Source organism: Martes martes (genome assembly GCF_963455335.1).
Source record: "Martes martes genome assembly, chromosome: 18".
NCBI lineage: Eukaryota > Metazoa > Chordata > Mammalia > Carnivora > Mustelidae > Martes > Martes martes.
The window spans coordinates 31,043,055-31,067,333 of NC_137906.1; the positions used below are offsets into that span (position 1 = coordinate 31,043,055).

At 50.3% G+C, this 24,279-nt stretch overlaps 1 protein-coding gene across 2 annotated transcripts in view; it reads right to left on the reverse strand.

Moving 5' to 3' along the window:
- Positions 1-14,088, reverse strand: part of SHISA9 (shisa family member 9) — a gene marked incomplete at both ends in the record, with an annotated part of 270,612 nt that extends 256,524 nt beyond the window's left edge. For both annotated transcript variants that reach the window (XM_080830540.1, XM_080830539.1), the window contains 2 exons: positions 944-1,071; positions 13,403-14,088. In XM_080830540.1, the coding sequence (XP_080686666.1) occupies positions 944-1,071; positions 13,403-14,088 (814 nt within the window). The remainder of the gene's footprint in view (positions 1-943; positions 1,072-13,402) is intronic.
- Positions 14,089-24,279: the final 10,191 nt, after the last annotated feature.

Sequence of the window (24,279 nt, forward strand, 5' to 3'; positions counted from 1 at the left end):
GATGTGTTTAAGAATCTCCAGCCACAACTAAATGGGTCTTTTACATTGTCTGGCTTTTGTTACTTTAAACCAAGCCCTCCATGTTACTTTAATGTGGGAGTTACTTGAAAACATAATTGCTAGGAATAAACACGGGAGTACACTATTGTCAAAAACTAAACAATCTTGCTTCCCCCCCCCTCCATTAGTCAGTACATCAGTTCCATAACATCGTATGTCATATATAAAGACCTTTGAAAGGAAAGAAAAGTTGAGGGAGCATACAGAGACCCCCAAGAATTCCTACTGAAACACAATAGCAAATGTAGCATTTTTCCCCCCAGCAGAAAAATGGAAGGGAATTTGCTACAGTTGAATCACACGTACCCACCCCAAAACAACATAACCACAACTGAACGCCGCACACACAAACACGGTGCATACACACACAGGGTAGTTTGTGATGTATTTCTGCCAAACTCTCTTTTGATGAAAAGGAGATCAAATTCTACTGAACTACTATCTGTTCAGTGAAAACAGTATGAATCGTAAAGGCCACCTCAAGAAATAGACAAATAAGCAAATGGGCCCTATCTCACTGATTTCCCCCATCAAGAGGAACCACTAAAATGGCTAACAGATTACCTACCTCGGATGAACCAACGAAGTCACCCGTTGGTTAACAAGGTGCCCGACCATGATGAACCAACCAAGAGAGCCATTCGTTAACAGGAGAACCAACCGTAAGAAACTAACCAAGGGGTTCGCTCTTTAACAGAGAAACCAAGTGACATCTGACAATACCAAACAGGGCTTCATCTCGGACAGATGAAATCAAACTTATAGCTAGTCAGCAAACCAAAAAGCTCTTTGTGAACCCAAACACAGACCACAAAATCTAGACACACGACCCCTGCATGGGTCACCAAGTGGGGCTGGGAACGGACCGCACGACTATACTTACGAAGATTATTTATGGGGGTTCTGGTATCCATGTTTTCATAATGCTGGACATGAACCACAATGTTGAGGTCCCTCTCCATGTGGTCAGTGTTGCAGTGGCCCTGGGGCCTCATGACATCTGCAAGGGCCCTGAAAGAAGAAAGAATTTAAATCTGTTCATTCCAAACACAATGATTGGCACCAGCTGTGCTTGGGGCCCTGGACTTAGGAAGACAAGGTCTCGACTCCACGGAGCTACCGTTCTAGTTAGGGGAGGGAGGGAGGAAAAGACGTGAGGAAGTAAAAAGATCCCTGCAATTAGAGGTTACATAAGGATTTTGTGCACAACAGTCCACACGCTCCTCACAACAGCTATGAGAAAGCAGCATCAACCACCTCAAAGCATTGTTGAGAGGATCCAATGTAGAATCGATGTAAAATGTCTGTGCCCCATAAACGTAGCCCCCCCCCATAGCTCATGCTAGATCCCACACATCATGTACAATGATGCCCACTATTAGCAACAAATAACATTCCTGGAGTACTTACCATAAGCTGACCCCCATCCTAATCGCATTATGTGCCTTAATTCAACTAAGTATCATATGAACGCCTTCTGAGGTTTATTATTCCTTCTCTGCAGATGAGCAAAGAAAGGCTCAGGGAGGTGAATTAACCTGCTAAAGGTCACACAGCCAGTTGTACAGGGCTGAACCAGAGCCGAGGCACAGCTCTGTACACTGCGTGCATTGGGTTTCCAGCAACTAGGGAGGTTTTGGGGTGACCCAGTGCCACCCCGAGTTGGTGCCCCTCTCGGTCAGGAGCTGGGATGGAGGAAAAAGCACACAACCTGAGTCACCAGCTGTGTCTTGGGCCCTTCCCAGTTATCATCCTGTTTAATCTCCTGGACGCTCATCCAAGGGTTGATATATTTTACTATTTCCCGACAAGTAAGACAACAAGGTGAGAGGTGTTAAGGGGTCGTGTGGGGTTCCCAGGGCTACTGTAACAATACACCACACACTACGTGGCTTTGAACCACAGAAATTATGGTCTCATGCTTCTGGGGCCAGAAATCCAAAATCAAGATGTCGGCAGGGCCACGCCCCTTGGGAAACCTGTAGGGGACTCCTCCCTTTGACTCCTCCTGGCTTCTGCCAGTTGCTGGAATTCCCCATCTTCCCCTGGTGTGTGTCCCACGTTCTCGTTCAAGGACACCAGTCATATTGGGTTAGCGGCCCACCCTGTTCCAGGGTACCCTCATCTTAAATCACGACATCCGCAACAATCCCATGTCTAAATCATGTCACGTTCCCAGGACCACAAGATCAGGACCTTATAAAAGCCTTTTTTTAAGGGGTGGTGGGGGAGGGAGGGGGCTGGCACCCAATTCAACCAGAACAGTGACCTTCACAGTTAGACGTAAACTTAGCCAAGGCGCTCAGTGTTCGCACACGGAACAGAACAGAGACAGCTGTCAACGGGCATCTCTCCTGAGGTCAGACCTCACCAACACATTGACTTCTCTTTACCTGCTCTCCATCATGTCTTTATTTAGATGTGATTACCCTTGAATGGTACAGACGGTTGCAGGTATAAAATTGCACAGGTGTGAGTAAAGACATGAGCATTGTTTTTGCCATAAACCTCATGTTGCTTTCTCTTTGCACAACATGGGGGCTAGCCATATCGAGAAATGTAAACTTCCTTCATGCCACGGTTTCAGGGTGGGGTGGCAGAGAATCAGCCCTGCCTATCCACTTCCTTGGTTAGGGGCACCTCGATGGTCAGCACCACCCCTGCCTCCGTACGCAGTACTCATCCAGGCCTCCTCTCAGGGGTCCACCCCCACAAGCCATAGTGCCATGTTTTCGGACCCATCCCGATGCTCTCTCGATGTACCAGAACCCTCCAAGTCCACATCAGGGGAGACAGACAAGCAAGGTGATCTCTTCGAGTGAGGCCCACACAGAACCAGCTCTGAACGCGACAGGCCCAGGCTGCCTGCTGAAATTTACCCCCCTAGAGCCCCGACTCTCAGACAGTGGTCCGCCAACCAGGAGCCACATCCTTGCCCCGGCACGTGTTAAAATGCAAATGTCCACGTCCACCCAGACCCACTGACTCGGAAACTCCAGAGGCGGGCAGGGCCCAGCCACCTGCGTTTTCTGCTGCACGTTCAAGTCTGAGACTCTGTCAGGGTAGCAGAGGCCCCGAGCTTGGCGGAGTGGTCGCTCCTGGGGGAATGAGACGATGGAGAACCACAGCTGGTGAGAAGTATCAGATGTGAGATATGGGGGACACAGCAAGATTCCCACATGAATTAGAGGGAAAGATTGAGGCCTCCAAGAGACAAGAGAACAGCAACTGTCCCATTCATTCATTCATTCCTTCAAGGAACTGACATGTATTTCCTACTCTGTGCCAGGCACTATTCAAGACTCTGGGCATATAGCAATATACAAGGTGGAGCTTATATTCTAGGGGACAGGATAAGGAGTATGCATGTTAAATAAATCAACAAGAACTGCGAAAATTAAAAAAAACAAAAGTGTAACAGGATCAAGAGACACCTGTGCATAGCAGCATTATTCCCAAAAGCCCAAGAGTGGAAACCAACCCAAATAAAGGAATGAATGGACCAAAAAAAAAAAAAAAAAAAAAAGGTGATATGGGATAGAGCATGATTCAGCCATGAAAAGCAATGAAGTATTGACGCCTGGTACAACGTGAATGGAACCTAGAAACCTGATCCTCTGCAAGGAAGCCAGACCCAGAAAGCCACAGAGCAGATGATTCTATTTATATGAAATGTTCAGAATAGGCAAATCCATAGAGATAGAAAGTAGATGAGTGGTAGTGGCAGGGGCTGGAGAGAGGGAGGACTGGGGACTGGCTGCTGCATTCATGTATACAGACTTTCGATAATGAATAGGTTCTGGGATCCCAGAGTGGTGTTGGTTGTTCAACTTTGTGACTATGCCAAAAAAAAAAAAAAATCACTGAATTGTACACTTCTTTAAAATTCTAAATAAAGAGAGAAGGAGACATAAGGTGGTCAGGAAAAGCTTTCCTGAGGAGGAGACATTTGAGTTGAGTCTTGAATGGTGAGGAATTGGTCCCATAAAGGTGGAAAGAACCTTCCTGGCAGAGGAAACAGCAAGTGCAAAGGCCCTGAGGCAGGAAAGAGATCAAATATTTGAGGTACCAGAAAGAAAGCCAATGAAGCTGGAAGATGGCCAATAAAGAAGGGGCAAAAGGAGGGGCATTCAAGGTAAGGCCTCTCCTATTCATTCTATGGAGCAAAAAGCTGCTCAGGTTAACCCAGCTCATCAGTGCAGGGACCAAGATACAAACCTGAGTGTCCCTGACATTGGAGTTCAGCCTCCTTCCCTGCTCTGTGCTGTAAGCAGCATCTGAAACTCAACAGGGCTGCAGGAAAGGAATGCCTGAGGCAAAGGGTACATGCCCTCTAACCCTAATTTGCCTTTTTCCCTTCTAAACAGGTTCTTCATCATGAGCTTCAAGGGATCTCTGAGCCCCTCTGGAATTGAATGAAAATTTTGTGCATTTTTCTTGAACAGGAAGCCATAGCTTTCCCCAGATTCTCTAAGGAGTTTCCCCACGCAAGAATTCCAAAATATTCAGGCTTTCAAGAAGTTAGAAAAGTAAGTCATTGGGACAAACGACCACAAACTTGGTTGGCATTGCTTTCTACAGATCCCTTGGGCTTCTCCTGAGTCTGGAAATTCTTGAAAATCCAGCCCAGAAGCCAAGGCTGCTTTTCTCCCAAGGCAGCCCCTCGCAGAGTGTGCAATGGAAATGAGGGTTCCTAAAAGGCCTTCATATCCTGGAAAAGCAGTCTGCAAGGTATGATCCGCTCATTTCAGGGACCACATAAAATGATTCAGCATCAGGAAAGGAAATCCAAGAACTTCTGTGGATGGTCTTTAGTGGTTCAAGTAAGAAATCAATGTCGTGTGTGTATGGATGCTGGAGCCCTCCCTTGAATTGCCCACATCAGACACTGAGAATCGGGAACCTCAGGCCCAGGAGGGCAACTGGGCACCATCATTAGGGTCCATGTGCTACATCCAGCTCTGAGCACCGCGGAAGGGACTATGCAGCTAAATTACCTATCTACTTGCAAGTAGGCTAACCATCATCAAGCAGGCAGGTGGCTTAAAAATGTCCCCCAAAAATCCGCAACCTGAAGATAACATTAACAGAGCAAACCCAAGAATACAGCAGAGTTGACTCTCCCCCACCCCGCCACAACTAGCTCATCGCAAGGTTAAACATGATGACTGTCTATTCAGATCAAAGCAAAGTCAGCCCAGAACAATCCAAACTCTCGTGAGAAGGATTCAAAATATGAATTGCTTACTAATGATCAACATTTGAGAAACCAACTGATGATTGCATAACATCATCACACTTTGCAACCAATTTTGAGATCAGATTTATTGCACCTTCAGGTCCATTTGAAATGTCTGTTTTCATATATGCTTTATAATGCACCTAATAACTGTTGGTAGGTAGGAGCACAAACTTACTAGTAAAACAAATGGGCATGTATTAGGGGACATACTCAAAAACACGTTATAGCTCACGTCCAAAAAAATTAATAAATAAGACAAGGGAAAGAACCAACTATGTGCTGTAAGCCAAACGAATTCCCCAGGATCTGTCATCTATTTGTGGCATATAGTTTGGGTGCTTCTCAAGCAAAGTGCATTCATGTTACCTAGGAGTCTTATTAAAATGTAGACCGGTGGGCGGGGCAAGGGGGGAGCACCTGGGTGGCTCAGTCAGTCAAGCGTCCGCCTTCAGCTTGGGTCATGATCCCGGGGTCTTGCTAGTCTGAGGCAGGACTTGAGATCTTTCTGCTCAAGCACCCAGGTAATGAAAATGCTGCTGTTTCACAGGTCACACTCTGAGTAGCAAGATCCTAAAAGTACTATGATGGTCAACTTTAAGTGTCACCTTGACAGAGCCACAAGATGCCCAAATACTTGGTCAAAAATCATCCTGGATGTGTCTAAGAATGTGCTTTTGGATGAGATGAACATTTACATCAAGACACTGAGTAAAGCAGATCATCCACCAGCATGTGGTGGGCCTTGTCTAATCAGTTGAAGGCCTGGATAAGACAGAAGGCTGACCCTCCCCTGAGTAAAAGGGAATTTTCCTGCTGGAGAGCCTTCAAACTGGGATGTCAGTCCTGCAGATTTCAGACTTCTAAGGCCAAGTCCACATAATGTATATCTTCCTCGATATCTCTTCACCCAGTTCAGAACAAGTACGTCAAAACATTGCCATTTTTGAAGTCAGACGATTCCCTGTTGTCCCATAGCTCTCAAAACAGGGCTGGGTATGCCACAGGTACTCAGTAAATACCTACTACATGAATATGTGAAAGAGTGAACGAATAAAAGAGATTCTTTCTTATGGAAACCAGGAGGTCAAAAAGCAGAACTCGTCTGTGCCAGCTACCATCCTGGGCGCTGAGGATACAACAGCAGAAGAGACTCTGGTGTCCCCACACTCCTTCCTGTGGACAGTAATGCAAGGAGACAGATAATAAACTAGCAAACCAGTAAATGAGTAAGTTAATTTTAGGCTATAATGTGAAATGAAGCCAGTAACACCAAGCGATGGGCTGAAGGGGCAGGGGTGGTGGAAACTGTGCCTGGGTGGTCAGCGACGGTTTCTCAGAGAAGGTGACACTTGAGCTAAGACCTGAAGAGTCTGACAGAGGAGAATTTCAGCCAAGCCAACACAACAGCTCCAAGGTAGCAGTGAGCTTGGTATATTTGAGGAACAAAAGAGAAGGCTGCGTCCCTTTACTTTCCAATTACAGTGAGTAAATAAAAGCCCCCAGCATTTCCAAGCAGAGCTCAGAGTCCCAGCATCTTGCTTCAAAGCTTCCAGGAGTCCCAAGGTCTGAACTGTGTTCTGACATTTAAACACTTGAATAGGATTCCGGAGCACTTCCTCTCATATCAGAAGCAGCTTTTATTTTTCAAGAATGCAAGGATAATGGGTGGGAGGTAACTTTCTGAGGGGTGGTTGCATGGGTGTAGATGAAGTTCATCCGACTGCACTTCAACTCCAAATGTGTGCATTTTATGGTGTATGTTATACCCCAATGAATGCAAGGACTCGGGCACCTGGGTAGCCAACTCTTGATGTCGGCTCAGGTTACGATCTCAGGGTCATGAGATCGAGCCCCCCACGTCAGGCTCTCTCTCTCTCTTTCCCTCTGCCCCTCTCCCTGCGTGCTCTCTCTCTCTAAAATAAATAAATAAATAAATAAAATAAAATGCAGGACTTGGTGCCCAAAGAGAAGCAAGAGTACCCCGCAAGGAAAAAGAGTTGAAAGAGACTTTTCCATGGTCGACAGGTGACCCATGCAAGGGCTTCTCTAACCTGGGGAGCCAGTCAAAGCCATAGGATAACCACAGATGGGCAGTGAGAGGGGGGAGCTGGAAGAAGAGAAAAAAGGCAAGAGAAGGACGGACATTTATCACTTGATGCTATTTCTTCACAAGGGACTCCAACTCTTCTGAAGCGTGTTTGAAAAACACACAGGACACTGGGCTGCGTAATTTGCCACTTGGATTTCTGATTCTGTTTGAAGGTGGGCAAAATAATGAAATGTGTTCCCTACTGGCTTCAAGGGTACAGAGCTTCAAACATGCGTCCTGGCCCCAAGGTCATTTCTCATCAATGCCTTCTCCAAGAGGGCTGGCCCTGCCAGGGGCAGATGCAGAGAACATTCCAGGGCTTGATCTTGTGGTGGCTCCTTGAACCAGCCCCACTGCATGTGTTGCCATTTGCACAGCATCAAGCACTTCTTTGTGATCTGAGACGGCAGGCGTCCTGCACATGTCCGCTCAAAGGCGGCGCAGCCTAGTGGTCAGGGACCTGTGCTCTGGCCTCGTATTATCTGGGTTTGAAGTCTGACTCCTCCACTCCCCCGGGGCTTGTTCATCCTCATGGAAAGCCATCTGTGCCTCTTAGAAGGTGGACTTAGTGGTAAGGCTTGCCTCAACTGGGAAAGGAAATGACGTGAGAAGGGACACACAAGCTCACTGCCGAGGGTTCTGCAACATCACCTAGGCCAGCACTTTGCAAGGCATTTAATGTGGTCATCCGTGGGTCTTCTCTCTTATTCTGAACTCCTGCTAAGTCTAGAGGACTTGGGACACCTGACCCATGACACACAGCTAAAAAGAAGTAGCAGAGCAAGGGCTCGGTGCTGAGTTCCAGACTATAGCACTTACTTCTTCAGCACAAATGGGATAGAAAATTCTAGCAGTAAGAGTTAGAGTCCCTGAGCAGTGACCATTGGAGGTCCTGGGCTAAGAGCTTCCTAAGCCCGGTCTCAGCAAAACCTTGCAGAAGCCTATGATATAGGGATCATCATGATCTCATCTTACAGACAAGAATCTAAAAGTCAGAGAGGTGAAGGGGCACCTGGGTGGCTCAGTGGGTTAAAGCCTCTGCTTTCGGCTCAGGTCATGGTCCCGGGGTCCTGGGATGGAGCCCCGCATCAGGCTCTCTGCTCAGCAGGGAGCCTGCTTCCCCCTCTCTCTCTGCCTGCCTCTCTGCCTACTTGTGATCTCTGTCAAATAAATAAATAAAATCTTAAAAAAAAAAAACAAAACTCAGAGAGGTGAAGTCACTTTCCCAAGGTCACACAGCTATTAAGTGGCCAATCTGGACTGAATCTCAGGCCATCTGACTTGAGCCCCTGCTGCTAAGGCTGGCCTGACAGCATCTCCATGGACTGCAGGTGACAGCGCTAAGTGAACTGGGTGGGGGGTGGAGACCCAGGGTAACCTGCGAGGTTCCTAAAGAGGGAACTTGCCACTCAGCGGCCACCAACGGTTTCCATGGGAAAAATTCAGGTCCAGTGTTGTCGGACCTGCCAATTTCTCCAGAGAAATCAGAAATCTGGATGTCTGTGTGATAACGCCAAGCTTTAAAGGTTGGCAATTGGTTTTAAGTTGGTTTTAAAACACAATATATAACAGAAACTAAAGAAATTTCACAGCCAGATGAGTGAGCCTTGACCAGATCCTCGTTTGAAAGCCCAAGCTCTGGAACACATTTTTTGGCATGACTGGGAACATTTTAATATGATCGGCTATCTGATCACACATACGGTAGAAACTCCGTCCTTTTTCTTGGGCGTGCTACTGGAATTTTGGTGCGTGGGAGAATGTCCCTGTTCTTAGGGGATCCACGCTAAATTATTCAGGGATGAAATGTCATGTCTGCAACTGATTTTCGAAAGCTGCAGCCAAAAAACAAAGGAAAAAGAGAGGACAAGAGGAAGAAAGGAAGAGAGAAAATAAAAATATGGAGAGTACTATAAAGCGAATATGACAAAATACTAATGATTGTCCCGTCTAGATTAGTAGTTCCTGACTGGGGAGTGATTCTACCCCTTGATGACAAGTGGCTACGGCTAAGGATATGTATGTGTGTGTGTGTGTGTGTGTGTTTTACTGTCACAGCTGGGTTGTGGGGTGGGTACTACTGGCACCTAGTGGGTAGATCCCAAGGATCTACACTTCACTGCCCAGGACAGCCCCCCAACACTAAGCATGAGCCAACCCCAAATGTTGGTGGTGCTGGGGGTAAAAACCTCACAGGTTATTCTGGAGTTCTTTCTTATTATTCTTTCAAGTTTATTTTTGTTTTTTGGTTTGTTTGTTTATGTATGTTTAAAATGTTTCACAGTTAAAAAAAAAGAAAAAGAAACTTAAAAATAAGACTAGTATAGTAGAAATAAAGTGCAGATCAAACAAAATTTGTCTGTGGGGTTTGGTAACCATAGCCGGCCACCTTTTGCAGTCCCTGCTTCCAATAACTAGTGGCTGGATGTCACGCTGCTGTCGCTGGTGAATGAGTGTCTGTGGAGTTCTTACGCCAGCGTGAGCAATTCCCCCACAGCTCCTGGAATTACTGACTTTCTCCTGCTTTCAGATCCATTCAGCCCAGAAGGAGGCGGGTCACATGCCCAGGACTCTGAGTCTGAAAACTGACATCATTGAGGCCTCTTCTGGGATCACACGAGTGCAAGGGGTCACGAGAACATTGGTGACATGGGGGACAGCCCAGGGCTGTAAGTCTTTGAAGGGTCAGGCAAAAGGAGAAAAAACTCCTCATCCCACTAATCCTCACAGCCCAAGACAAAATAAATTAAGGGGCTGCAGAAAAGACATTGGATTCACCTGGAAGCCACCTTAGAACCTCTCTGAGGTCAAGTTCAGGGGTGCCGTCCCCACCCCATTCACCCAGCAGCCACTGCAGGCAACAGCTAATGAGCTCCAGCTGGGGCCCGGACTCCAAATGATTCAAGGCATCCACTGGGTAAGACGCATCTGGAGGGTCCGGGGGTGGGGGGGGGGCAGCCCCCACACCACAACTACACAGAAAACCCTATACATGCAGACAACACACAACAGAACGCAAATCAGAGAGTCAGAGTGGATTAATTCCTCCCTCCCCAACTGTGTGCGATAGTCCCAAACTCAAGAACAGTGTTTGTGAAGGCGGAGGGCACTTTTTACGAGCCGTTCAGGGAGGCTATTCAATGCGGATCTCTAGGGCTCATCCCAGACCTACACTGATCTGCAGTCCCTCCTGGACAGAACAGGAGAATATGCATTTTGCATTTTTAGGAAGCGCCCCCCCCCCCAAATGCTCAAGGAAACTGAAAACAGGGGAAACCAGGGGGCTGGGGATTGCAGTTTCCCTCGTGTGACCTTGGGCCAGCCACCCAAACTGGATATTCTCACCTATAAATATGAATTAACAGCACCCTGTCTCACAGCTGTGAGCACTAAATGAGAGATTTACACACACACACATGCACTCACACACGCAAGTACATTCACACGTACACATGTGCGTGCACGTGCACACACACACGCAGACACCCTAGTACGGTGTCTGGCAAACGTTAGTTCCTTTTCCTTACTAGTGATCGGCCCAGAGCTGGAAAGCCTAGAGAGCTTTACAGAAGTACACAGGCTTCGCGCAGCCCTGAAGATTTTGATCTAAATTGTCGAGGGTGGGGCCCCTAGCAACAGGATTTTTTAAAAAGCATTCCAGGTGGATCCGAAGCCAGGGTTGAAAATTATACCCTGGAAACTGCCAATAAAAATCAGCTATTCCTGGGGGCACCTGGGTGGCTCCGGAGGCGGAGCCTCCAACTCTTAATCTCAGCTCAGGTGTTGATCTCAGGGTGGAGAGTTCAAGCCCCGGGATGCTCTCCACCATGGGGGGGGGGGGGGCAGAGGGAATCAATTGTTCTTTCCCTCTTAGAGAATGCACTTCCAGTGCCTTCTGGAATTCGCAAAATGTGTACAGAGGAGAAGCCAAGTGGAGGCTGGTACCAGAGGGCTGGGTGCCCCCGGATTCCGCCCCCAAGCAGCCCTTTCCGGGTACCTGCAGAAGAAAGTGGCTGCAACCAGCTAGGCTGGGTGATTCTTTTTCTCCTGACAGAGCTGCAAGGGGGCAGGACAGGGAGCTGAGTCCCTGCTGGGCCCTCAGGTCTGCCTTGGAGCGCTGTCTCCACAGGCATACCCAGATCAAAGAGGGCCTGAAGCTAGCATCACCTTCTCCCCCAGACGTCCAAAGGGAGCCGCCCACCCTTAGCCCGGCTCCCACCTTCTCACCTCCCTTCTCCCGCCCTTCCTACCCTCCCCCACCCCCCACCCAAACACCCAGGAGGGCTCCTTTAGGCGCTGGTTTGCAAGGAAAAGGCTCAGTGGATATTTCGGCAGAAGAATTAACCCGAATCTGCAAGGCAGGCTACCTATCCCTGGGTGACTCTCTCCCTACCAAGGCGACACCCGCCGCCTGCCGCAGTCCTCCTGCCTCGGCGCTCCTCCCTCACCTTAACACAGACCCCTGGAAGCTATAGGGATTGGCGGGGACTGCGGGGACGCGAAGCACCCGCCGCTGGGGCTGGTGACGGGGCATCTTCGGGGTTGCAGGAGGTGGGCGGGGCCAGCGTGTTACTCTTACTTGGTCAGTGTTTCTTGAATACCCTCAGAGCTGACTTTGTGCCTCAAGACCCCGACATCCATCCACGCCTCTCTGCTGACCCAAACCAAGACCAACTTCTTCACCTCTTCCCCCAAATTTCTTCTCACGGGGGGTGGGGGGAGAAAGTCATCGGATACTCCGCGTATAAATAGAAAATAATTACTGGTGAGGTGGTAATGTTCCTTCGCCTATTTTTGGTGGGTCTCTTTGTTCAGATTTTTTTAGGCAGGCGCACGGATTGCGTGCATCCACACGCGCACACATGGGCCCCCGCCGGAGGTGTGGGGGGGTGTGTGTGTCTGAGTGTAGTGGGGCGACACACGGCGACCCCGTTGCCCACAGTCGGAAAGAAGACCGAGCTTGCGCCCAACCATCCAGCGGCTCGAAGACTGCCTGTCGCTCTTCGACCCCGCCCGCCCAGACCTCACGCCAACCCCGGCCTCTGTCGGGTCTGGGGGCTGCGTCCTCGTGCCTGTGTCCTCCGCCTCCAAAGTTACTGGGTTGTGCGAATCAATTTAGACACTTTTAAAAAAAGCAAAAGGCAAATAGCTCCATTAATCCCCAAATGCCTTCTCCCATCTGCTGCGACTTGCTCGCGCTGGGACTTGCATAATGAATAAGGCAACCGGGAAAGTTGACGAATCAGGGTGTTGGGGGGCGGCGGGGGGTGGGGGGGTGAGCAGGGCTCCCGCCCTTGGAGTTCACGCCAACCCCGCCAAGGGGCTCAGCGCGCAGCTGAGGCCACGGCCCCCAGCTGGGAGAGGTGGTGACGGGGGAAAGGGGCGAGGGTTTTGGGAGGGGGGAGGCAACCGAGGTCCCAATTCCAGGGACCTGGCAGCTCAGGGAGAGCGAGGCGGCCGCTCCAGGCAAGGCTTTTGTTCTCGCCCTCCCCTCTCTTTCCACCTCCCTCGCCTCTTTTTCGCGAGCCGTACGAGTTGCAGGCGGCACACACTCCTTCCCTCCCTTCCTCCCTCCCTCCCTCACACACGCGCGCGCGGGCTCACACACGCCCCCCTTCCCTTTCGGGCTCGCCTGCCCTGTTTACCTAGAGGCTAGGATGTGGAATCCGAGCCGAGGACCCCTCCCCAAAACCCAAGACTTCGGGGCCGCGGGCTCCCGGGCTGTGTGTCTCCGGTCCGCTTCAATCCTAGGCGGGAGGGGGCGGCGGGAGGGTGGAGGGGGCAGAGACCCCCGACACACACACATACACACGCTCAAATCCACACCTGTGCGGAGCCCAGCGCCCCCTCTCCGCGCTCCCAGCCGAAGTTGGCTTTCCCGGGCGACCTCCCCCAGACGAGACGCGGTTGGGGGCGGGGGCGGGGGAGCGCCATTGCCCGGGGAGAGGTGGAGAGGGAAGAGCGGGGAGAGCGGCGCCCGGAGGGGAGGCGGAGGGGGGGAGGCAGCCCACCTGGACATGTGCTCCCTTTGGGGCCGGTGCGCTTTCTCCAGCCCCAGCTTGGTGAAGATGCCTACGAGCACCATGACGGCCACCACCCCGCAGATGATGTAAACGATCAGGTTGGTCTTGTCCTTGGTGGGGTCGTGCAGGGGGTCGTCCTTGCGCGCGGGGGGCTTGCCGGTGTTGAGCCAGAGCGGAGTGTCGTAGTTGGTGCAGGTGCTCTGGTTTAATCGCCGCTTCTTAAACGTGCAGCAGAACCGGAAGCCACAAGTCCCGCAGCAGAAGATGAAGTCGCCCGAGCTGCAGTTGAACGGCGGGTCCCACTGGCCCATGACATCGAAGTAGCCCCTGCAGAAGTCCGGCGTGGGCGCCCGGGTGGGGGGCGCGTCCGAGACCCCCGCGCCCTCGCCGGCCTCTCCGGAGGCGCCCCCGGAGCGGTTGCCCCCCGCCAGCACCACCACGCCGCCCAGCTGCGCCAGCTGCCCGTGCCCCGCTCGCTCCTGCGCCCGGCACACGCGGGCGCACAGCTCGGTGAGGAAGCAGCCGAGGAGCAGCCGGAGGACGCGGCGCATCGTGTCTCCCAGCCCGGGCTCGGCCGCTCGGCCGCCGCTGGAGCCGCTGCAGCCGCCTCTCGAGGCGCGGCCGAAGCTGCCGAGGCTGCTGCCGGGGGCTGCGAGCCGCCGCGGGCCGCACATGCAGGGAGCGGCGCGGGGCGCTCGGTGGTCGGCGGCCACTGCGCTCGGCTCAGCCCGCGTTCGCCTCCAGCGCGCCGCGCGCCGAGGGGCCGGCCGGGGAGGAGCGCGCCTGGCCGGGCGGGGGGGAGGATGAGCGGGGGCAAGCGCGGGGTGCAGGTCCGGCCGGCTACGGGGAGAGGCGGGGGCCGGAGAGCAGGGGAGAGTCGGTCTGTTCGCGCTTCTCCTCCGCCGGCGGCTTCGGACCAGCCGCCCCGCGCCCGCTCGCAGGATCCCTCTCACCGCCCCAGCTCGCCAAGTGCGCTGGAGAGAGCGAAGCAACACTTGTGGAATGAAGGGAGGGCAGGAGGGAAGGGGGAGGGGGAGGAGGGCGGGCAGAGGAGGGAAGGGGGGGTGGAACGGGCGCGAGCTCGAGAGGGGCGGGGGCGCGGAAGAGGTGACTCGGGCGGGCGGGCGCGAGTTGGGGGGCGTGCAGAGCTGAGCTAGGCTGGCGGGCGGGGAGGAGGGAGCTTCTTCGGCAGCCGCCGGGGCTGGAGGCACCGCTCGGGTTTCCCGGCAGGTGGAGGACCGCTGCGGGACCTCCCGCGCCCTCTCTGGGCGGGAGGCGCGGCTCAGACCTGTTCTGGGCGCAGAGGCGGCTCCGCCCGTGGCTTTTTCAGGCGTGCGTGCGCAGGAGCTGCGGCTTGAATCTGCCCTCCAGGGAAGGGGTGACTCGGAGGGGATAAGGACAGACTAAGTGGCTTCCACTCCAAGGCAGACGGGGGCACAGTCTGATCAGGCTCGCCCTTTCCAGGTGCACCGGGCTACCTCACCCTTCCCCCGACTGCGCCCTCCAAGCCAGGCGTGCCTCCCGGATGGTTCAACTCCCTGGGACAAGCCGAGGACCAAGGCTGAGCTGGGAAGGCGGGGTGGCAAGCCACTGGGCCCGGGGTAAGCACCCCCGGGAGGGGGCCCCGGGACGGACTATAGTCAAGGAAGCTCGGGGGTGGGGGGGGGGGCGGGCAGCAGATAAGGCCGAGGCAGTGGCACGTCCCACGTCCCGGATGCCTTTCCTTGGGACTCTCCCAGGTCCCTGGACCTGCCACTTTCTGTCCCTCTACGACCTCGCAGCGTTCCCTGCGTTCCACAGGAGGGCACACCGCGGCGCCGCCTCTGCGCGCCCAGATCTGGTGCAGCGCAAGGCCTGGGCACCCGGCCTCAGCCACCCTCCCGTACCTGGACCCCGCGCGTGGGTCTCCGGAGCCGGCTGGCCCCTGTGCTCACCGAGCCCCCCAGACATTCTCACCGGTGCTGCAGAGTCCGGCCTCGCGCCCTCAGCGTCCAGCCTCCGGTCGCCTGTCAGGAATTTCCAAATCTGCCTTCTCCACTCAGCCGTTTCCAGTCATCCTCCGTCCCTCTCCCCTTTCTCCCACTTCTTTCCTCTGCTTGAATTTGACTCCAGTAGCCCCCAAAACGGGATTTGCACCAAAGCTGCTACACCGAATTTAGATCTCCACACGCCCCTGCGTTTTGTTTTTAATTGCATTAACTAAGTATACACTTTGCAGTCGGCTAGGCGATTTGCAGGGAAAGGATGTCTCCATCACCCTCCCCTCCATTAGGCTGCAGTCAGGGGTTTCTCGGGGCATTTTCAAAGCCCCCAAAAGTTGGGTCACAAATAAAATGACACACTGGGTCCCCTTCATTAAAAAAGCATGGGGGCTGGGTGTCGGACTCTACCGCAAGTTTTCTCAGAAGGAGAGGGAGTTTCGCTAAGGGTGCCTTCTCTTTGAACAATGTCACCTAGTGTCTTCCCCAAGACTCGGAAACAATGTTTGCTGCTGTTGTTTCCTGTTCCAGCAAAAAACCCAGGCCAGCCCTGATGGAGCATATCCGGAGTGTACCAGCCCCAGAAGATTCGTTGAATTACGGGCTGTGTTTTGTCCCAAACCCACCTGGACAAGGTATGAGATTGTTTAGTCTAAATTCATCAGCTCCACCGTAATGGGCTCCCAGAATAGGACAGTGTGGCGCGTCTGTCGACCCACACCCACCACCACTGTGTGAGTCTCTACAAACACAAGCATTGGTGTGTGAGAGCTAATGATAGCTGACATTTATTCAGTGCCTGCAACAAGCCCACTAAGCTTGTCTTTTCTAAAATCACCTCCTCACAGATGCTTAGAACAGTGCCTAGCTTCTAGCAGACAATCTGGGAATATTCGCTAAAACATTTGAGGGACTGATCTCATTTAACTCTATCTGCTAGGTAATATAACCGGGACCACACAGCAGAGGGAGAGACTGAGGCCCAAAACAATTAAGCCAGTTCCCCCACAGAAGTGCCTCTGTTGGCTTTTGACCTGAGAAATTTGACTCCTGGGCCTGTGTTCCAACCACTGCAGGTCGTGCCTTCCTAAAATAGGCCTCCAGACTCCCTATGCACCTGATGTTGTAAGTTTGGTTTCTGTCTGTCCCCCACACTGAAATGGTAAAGTCCAGGGCAGAAAGGGGCTTTGACTCCTACAGTCTCCCAGCACCTACAGCAATGCTGGACATGAGAAGCACTCAAAAATATATTTACAGGGGCGCCTGGGTGGCTCACTGGGTTAAAGCCTCTGCCTTCTGCTCAGGTTGTGATCCCAGGGTCCTGGGATTGAGCCCCGCATCGGGCTCTCTGCTCCGAGGGGAGCCTGCTTCCTCCTCCTCTCTCTCTCTCTCTGCCTGCCTCTTTGCCTACTTGTGATCTCTGTCAAGTAAATAAAATCTTTTTTTAAAAAATTAAAATATATATATATTTACAGTCTGCTTTGATTAACGTGTCAAGATCTTTGACGCAAGACCCTTGGTGTTAAACCAAGAGAGGAAAGGGACAGACGATGGGATTTCTGCTGCAGGGACTGTGCAGAGGGGATATTTCTACACAATAAATCGGGGAGGGCTCCTCCAGCAGGCTTGCCCAGGTCTAGGAAGCTGAGACTCAGAGGTTAAGGGCTTCGTTCCAAGGTCAAGTGGCCAGCAAATGGGAAAGCAGGGGCTAGATACAGACCACTGGATTCCTAATCGCTGGTTTCCTGCTTTCCCACCCCACTGCACCCCACCGAGGCACCTGCCAGCCAGCATCAGGGCTGGGAGCTTAGGGCAAAAGCCTGATAGAAGAGTAGGTCACAGACACCTTCCCCCAAAAGCTGGGGGTTTTCAGACACTTCTAAATTTGATTTGAAAAAAGAAAAAGGAAAACCTTAGTGAAAAGAGACAAAATCTAGACAGGAAAGTCCATTTCAGAATCTGCCTCCAATCTCTTTAAAATATTGCCTGTCACCAGGACATTTGAGTCCGGTCCTCGGAGGAGACGCACTCTGGCTGCTGTTCCCGGCTTTAATTAACTGAGACTGCCCCCTGTTTGTGACAAGGAGAGTGCAGGGATCCTGCTTGGGAAAGCAGCAGACCTGATCTACCCCTTGTGGCTTATTTGCCAGATCCCAAACCTTGGGCCCACTATCCCCTCATCCCCTACCCTGCCGTGAGCTTCACCCAGACCAAATTCCCTTGCTGCTCCCACCTGCCAAGGTGGCTACAATAGGGAGTATTCTCCACACCTGTTTCCCAAGCCTTTGAAAAACATTTACAAGAGAGGGAACCATCTAGGTTCATTTTACTCTGTAAAGGTAGACAGTCCCCCCCCCCTCTTTTTTTAAAGATTTTATTTATTTGAAAGAGAAAGAACATGAGCAGGGGGAGAGGGAGAAGCAGACTCCCCACTGAGCAGGGAGCCCAAGATCATGACCTGAGCAGAAGGCAGACATTTAACCAGGACCCCAAGATCATGACCTGAGCAGAAGGCAGACATTTAACCAGGACCCCAAGATCATGACCTGAGCTGAAGGCAGGCATTTAACCAACTGAGCCACCCAGGTGCCCTGGAAGAAAGTCCCTTTCCTCTGGGTATGTCAACTCAATCAATAGAGTCACTACTTGCTAATAGATGTGTGATTATTGAGAACATGCCCTCATTCAGAACACGTGATTGAGAAAGTATGTCTTTCAGGGCTCCTGGGGGAGGAAGGGTTTATAAACTTCCTAATTGAAACACCTGGCAAGTTCATGAAAGATGAAAAATCATCAAATACCACCCCCCACCACTAGCCAGATGAATTCATGCAAATGTGTTGAAATTAAAATGCAGCTCTTAATGAAAGTACTTTCTATGAAAGAGATGATGATATTATTATTTACAACACAGGCACTTTTAATATCTAAAGAAGAATCTCGTTTGCTCTAGGCTTAATTATGTCAGCCTCCAGTACAGCTTGCAACAAGACCAGAACCATACTCCCCAGCAATTAGGGGAGGGAACCACGGTGCACAGAATGTTGGCTTACCCGGAGTGCAACCGGGGTCCGTAACCAACTCAGCAAATTAGATTATGTACCCCATGGTCCTTGCTGGAAGGAGTTGTTTGTTAGTAAGTCCTCATCAGATAGCTTTTAGGGTTTCAAAAGGTTTCTTAGCAACTATTAGCCTTGAGGGGGAAAAAAAAGAGAGAGAGAGAGAGAGAGAGATGACACAGAAGCTGTTGGTTTGAAACTTTACGAGCTAACTGAGTGAAAATCGAAACTGGACCCCCCCTCCCACCAGACAGAGACCAAGGAGAGACCAAACAAAAGAGGCAGAACTCTCCAGAAAGGTAGGTGGCTGGGGTAATAGGCAAGGGAACTTACAAGGCTTGTCCTGGGCCCCGGAAGACAAGTGGATCTCTGCACCTGCCTACAGGAATCTTACAAGTTTGTATTAATGAGGCTTCCGTGGGGGTCGGGAGAATATGGTCCAGATGGTCTTAACTACTGTACTCTCTCAAGGCTGCATCTTGAAATCGACTCCTAGTGGCAGAACAGTGGGTGAAATATACATGCGAAAGGAGGGAGTGGGGGGAGCCCCTGATTGCAGGGGTGCAACTGGGGAGTCAGCCAGAGGTCACATCCCCTCAATGACTTCCTCCAACAGGAGCCAAAATGCGGCTGGCCCCTGGCCATCTCAAGCAACACGCTGACTTGATATATTCTATTCTCTTATTTTGAAAAGATAAAAGATCTTTTACGGAAGAAATGAAATGGGTCTGAAGTATGGGTTCCCCAGAGGACAAGAGGTATGTGAGATTATTTTTGGTTTTACCCCCAAGAGTTTTTTTTAATAGTTTTATATTTATGTCAATGTGTAGCAGAAAAAAAAATAATGCCATATCCAACATATGGCTTCATGGGCATCAATATTTAAGGTGTACATCAATGTAAGAAAAATAATAAATACGTTGTAGTACTTATTAATGAACGCTAAGTAAAGAAAATGTGAAGTGCCTGGTTTTTAGGAGACGTGGGTTTTGGTGTCAGGACGGGGTTTCTCAACTTCAACACTACTGTTTTAGGGTGGTTCCTTCTGTGTGGTGGGGGGCTGTCCTCTGCTTTGCAGGAGGCTTAATGGCATCCCTGGGCTCTACCCACTAGACGTCAGTAGCAACTCCCCCGTTGTGACAACCAAAAACTGTTGACAAGCAGATGTTGCAAAATCGACTGAGAACCAGTGATTCTTGCCGGTGTTTAAATTCTGCTTCATTTCTCATCTGAGGTCTATAACCTCAAATGAGTCACATCATTTCTCGAAGCCTCCGTTTTCCCATCTATAAGATGGGGATAAGAGGTTATATGAGATGGGGAAAAGAGGGGCACCTGGGTGGCTCAGTTGGTTAAGCCTCTGCCTTCCACTCAAGTCATGATCCCAGGGACCTGGGGTTCAGCCCCAGGTGGGGCTCTCTGCTCAGTGGGGAGCCTGCTTCTCCTCTCCCTCTGCCTGCCGCTCTGCCTACTTGTCCTCGCTCTCATGTACTCTCTCTCTCTCTCTCTATCAAATAAATACATAAAATCTTTAAAAAAAAAATGGACGTAAGAATGGTGGCTTTCCGCAGGAATATTACAGATACTCTATATCTTGTGCCGAGTGCTTAGCACAGTGAACAGAACCTTGGCAGGACTTGGTAAAGGGTCACTCTTATTACAGGAATCTTGAGGGGGACTTCTAGGTGTCAGGTGCTGCCCTGAATGCTAGACAGACGGCTAAGAAAAAATCCTTGCCCTCGAGGATCTCACAATCTCCAGGGCGAGAAAGAATATGCCTACTGGGCAGTCTTACAAGATCCTATGCTCAGGAGAGCCCCAGGCTTTGTCCACTGCTTTGCAGTTGCCTTGAAATTCTGAATGATTTCTGAAATGGGGCCCAACCTGTTATGCAGCTGGTGCTCTCTACAGGGGATGCGACTCTGGCAGAAAGAGTGGTCAAGCTTATGGGGACTTAGAGTGGGGTGTTTAACTCCCCCTTCCCTGACGAAGGCTTCAAGGAGGTGGTGACATTCCAGCAATCCTAAGTTAAATGTGTGCAAGCATTTCAGCAATGGAACAGGAAGAATTTTGATAGATTCTCTTTAAAAGTCATCCTCAAATGTCAGTCCAAAGAACAATACTGATGGTGTCAGTAGCAAAGTTTCCACTGGTCTATAGAAAATCGAGGAAAATTATGGTTGATGAAAAAGTATTCAATAAGCCCCTCTTTTAATGGTTGTAGACTCTATTTGTGTAACAGTTCACTTTCTGAAGTTATGTTAGTCTTATATTTATCATCATATGTGTGTGTGTGTGTGGTATTTTTTAAAATATTTCTTACCAGGAAAAACTAGTAAACTTATCCTCCCCAATTTTTGGTCATTTTACTATAGATGAAATCCTGGACCCTTGGATGACTAATTTAAGAACCTTGCTTTTGTTAAAGTGGCAGTTTGAAGCAATTATCTGAATAATTTAAGTCCCTCCAACTATATTGAGAAACCCGAACAGGTTTTAGGGTCATGCATTTTCCAGCCAGCTTGGAAATTAAAGCTTGGTTAAAAGTACAAGGTGTATCCCCAGGAATCAGCACGGCTTCCCAGAACCATGTCTCTGTGCTCCCACCAATGCCTACAAATACACATTGTATCAGTTAGTTTTTTTGCCATGTAACAAATCATCCTAAAACTCAGTGGCCTAAAATAGCAACTCTTTTGTTTAAGGAACAGTTCTCTTTGGCAACTTAGATGGGTATCAGGTGGATGGTTCCTTTGGTTCTAGTTGGACTCACTTATGCATTTGCTGCTAACTGCCAGGTCACCCGGGTGATGGTTGGTTAGGGACAGCGTTCAGCTAGGACATCTCCTCTTTGCTCCATGGGATTCTTCATAAGCCATCAGGCTAAATTTTTCACAGTATGCCTCGACAAGGGTCCTGAATCACTAAAATAAAGCATGCAAAGCTTACTGAGACCCAGGGTCAGAACATTCTCTTGGCACAAAGCAAGGCATAAAGCCAGGTCATATTCAAGCAGGAGGGAAATAGACTTCTCTTAATTGGAAGAGTGGCAAAGTTGCATTGAAAAGGGACATAGAGGGGCACCTGCATGGCTCAGTCCTTAAGCATCTGCCTTCGGCTCAGGTCATGATCCCAGCGTCCTAAGATCGAGCCCTACATTGGGCTCCCAGCTCGGCAGGGAGCCTGCTTCTCCTCTCTCTCTCTGCCTATTGCTCCCCCTACTTGTGCTCACTCTCTCTCTGTCAAACATAAAATCTTTTCAAAGGCGGGGGTGGGGGGGCATGCATACAGGGATGTGGAATTGATATAGCCATATATCAATCAACTGTCTTAGCCCATTTGGGCTGCTCTAACAAAACACCATCCACTGGGTGCTTTGTGAATAGTAGAAATTTATTTCTTGCAGTTCTGGAAGCTTCCAGGTTTAAGATCAAGACACAAGTGTGGCAGGGGCACCTGGGTGGCTTAGTCGGTTAAACATCCAACTCTTGATTTCAGCTCAGGTCATGCTCTCAGGGTGGTGAGATCAAGCCCCACATAGGGCTCCACACTGGGCATGGAGCCTGCTTAAGATTCTCTCTCCCTCTTCCTCTGCCCCTCCCCCCATGCTCTCATGCTCTCTCTCTCACTCTCTCTAAAAAATAAAGACAAGACAGAAGCATGGTCACATTCTGGTGAGAGCCCTCTTCCTGGTTCATAGTCAGCACCTTTTCGTTGTGTCCTCACACAGTGGAAGGGGTAATGGATCTCTTTTATAAGAAGAGGGATTCTGAACATGAGAACTCCACCCTGGTGACCTAACCACTTCTCACAGGCCCCACCTCCTAATACCATACCCTAGGCATTAGGATTTCAGGATGCAGATTTTGAGAGGACACAAACTTTCACACACACAAACGTGCATCGACTAACCACACGGTTCAAATCCCATTCCTACCAACCACAGTAAAATGAAAATCTCCCTATCACCAAGACGGCCCCACCAACAGTATTCCAGGAGAAACGTCTACACAGCCAGAGAGGCAACAGTCACGCAGACCTATATAAGCTGTGTTTTCACCCATGTGTTCAGAACAACCCCCACTTCTGAAACGTCAGTGCACCAATAGCCCGCCATGTGTCCAAACCAGTTAACTGGGAGGTCCTTAGTGCCATCCTTTGTTTCAACTTGTATATCCCATTGGTCATCGAGGTCTGTCAATTCTCCCTCCTGAATGAGCATCCGGCCGTTTCTCTCTGTTATCCCTATTGTACCTGCTTCAGTTCCGCTCTCAGCATCTCCCACAGTGACAATGATAAGGCCCCCTCATTTGTCTACCCCCCACCCCATGTCCTCATCCTGAATCCGATCGCCCTTCTTTCACTTAGCAAGCCTTTGTGGAATGTTCACTTCGTGCCAAGCACTGTGCTAATGGTGGGGGAATACAACGGGAAATCGGATAGAGCCTATAGTTTGGTAGAGGAAAGAAACAAACAAACAAAAAGACAAATTTATGGATCAGCGAGGGTCATTTGCTATATTATTTAACCACAAAATCTCTGTGGCTTAACACAGTACACGGTGACTTAGGAATCCAAGTCCCTCCCATCATGCAGCTCTGCCATCGTGAAATCATTTACTTCTAGCCATAAAAGGAGGCCATATGGAGCCATGGAGGAAAGAGCAGAAGGATAGAGTGAGGCAATTTATGGCCATGTCTGGAATTGGCATACATCATCCCCACTATATTCCATTGGCTGAACTTGATCACATGGTCCTGACTTCGGCACAAAGGAGTCTGGGAAATGTAGTGTTCTTGGGTGCTCAGAGGAAGAAAGGGAACTCCTGAGGACATACCAGCTCTTTCCTTGATAGATCATTGCAATGCATATAATAGACACTATGGTTAGAAAAGTAGAGCATCCTGTGGGAACCAGGGGAGGCCCTTAATGTATTTTTAATATATCCTGGGATTGGGTTGAATAATGGCCCCCAAAGATATCCAAGTCCTAATCCCTGGAACTACAAACCGAGTTCCTGGCAAAAATGACTCTGTAGATGTGATTGAGTTAAGGATCTGGAGATAAATTAACCTGGATTATCCAAGGGGGGGAGGCAGCTATAATCATGAGTGTTCTTATGAGAGGGAGCTGGTGGGAGGTCTGGCTACGGAAGAGGAAGAGGAGATGGGATGGCAGAAGCAGAGGTTGGACTGACGCTCTTTGAAGATGGAGGAAGGGTCCCACCAGCCTCAGAAGCTGAAAAACAGCGAGGAAGGGATTCTCTCCCGGAGGCTCCAGAAGGTATCAGCCTATTGACACCTTGATTTTAGGCTGTAAAGATTCAATTTGGACTTCCGCCTCCACACATGTAAGAGAATACATTTCTTCTTGCTTAAAAACACTGAATTTGTGCTAACTTGTGACAACAGCAAGAGGAAACTCACATAAGCAGTCATGCCCATGCTGGGTTCCAGATTAAGGATCACTCATCAGTGAGTTTGGCAAAAAGACAGGAGGGCAGGGTCAGGGCTAGAGGTGGAGGCTGAGGGGTGGCAAGGTCCAGATCAAACAGGGTTTTTTTTTGGGGGGGGGTGCTGAATTTAAACCTGAGGGTACCGGGAAGACATTGAAGCAGGAGTGACTTGACTAAGATTTGCACTTTTGCAGGATGCCTGTGCCTGGAGAACAGACCAGGGAAACCAATGCTTGAGGTCAAAGGCTCTCATTGGCTTTATTGCAGGAGAATAGTGGAAAGGCACTAATTCAGGATCATGGTAATATGGAGTGGATTCAGCAGGACTCGGTGATGACCTGTCTGACAAGAGACATCCACTCCACCACCAAC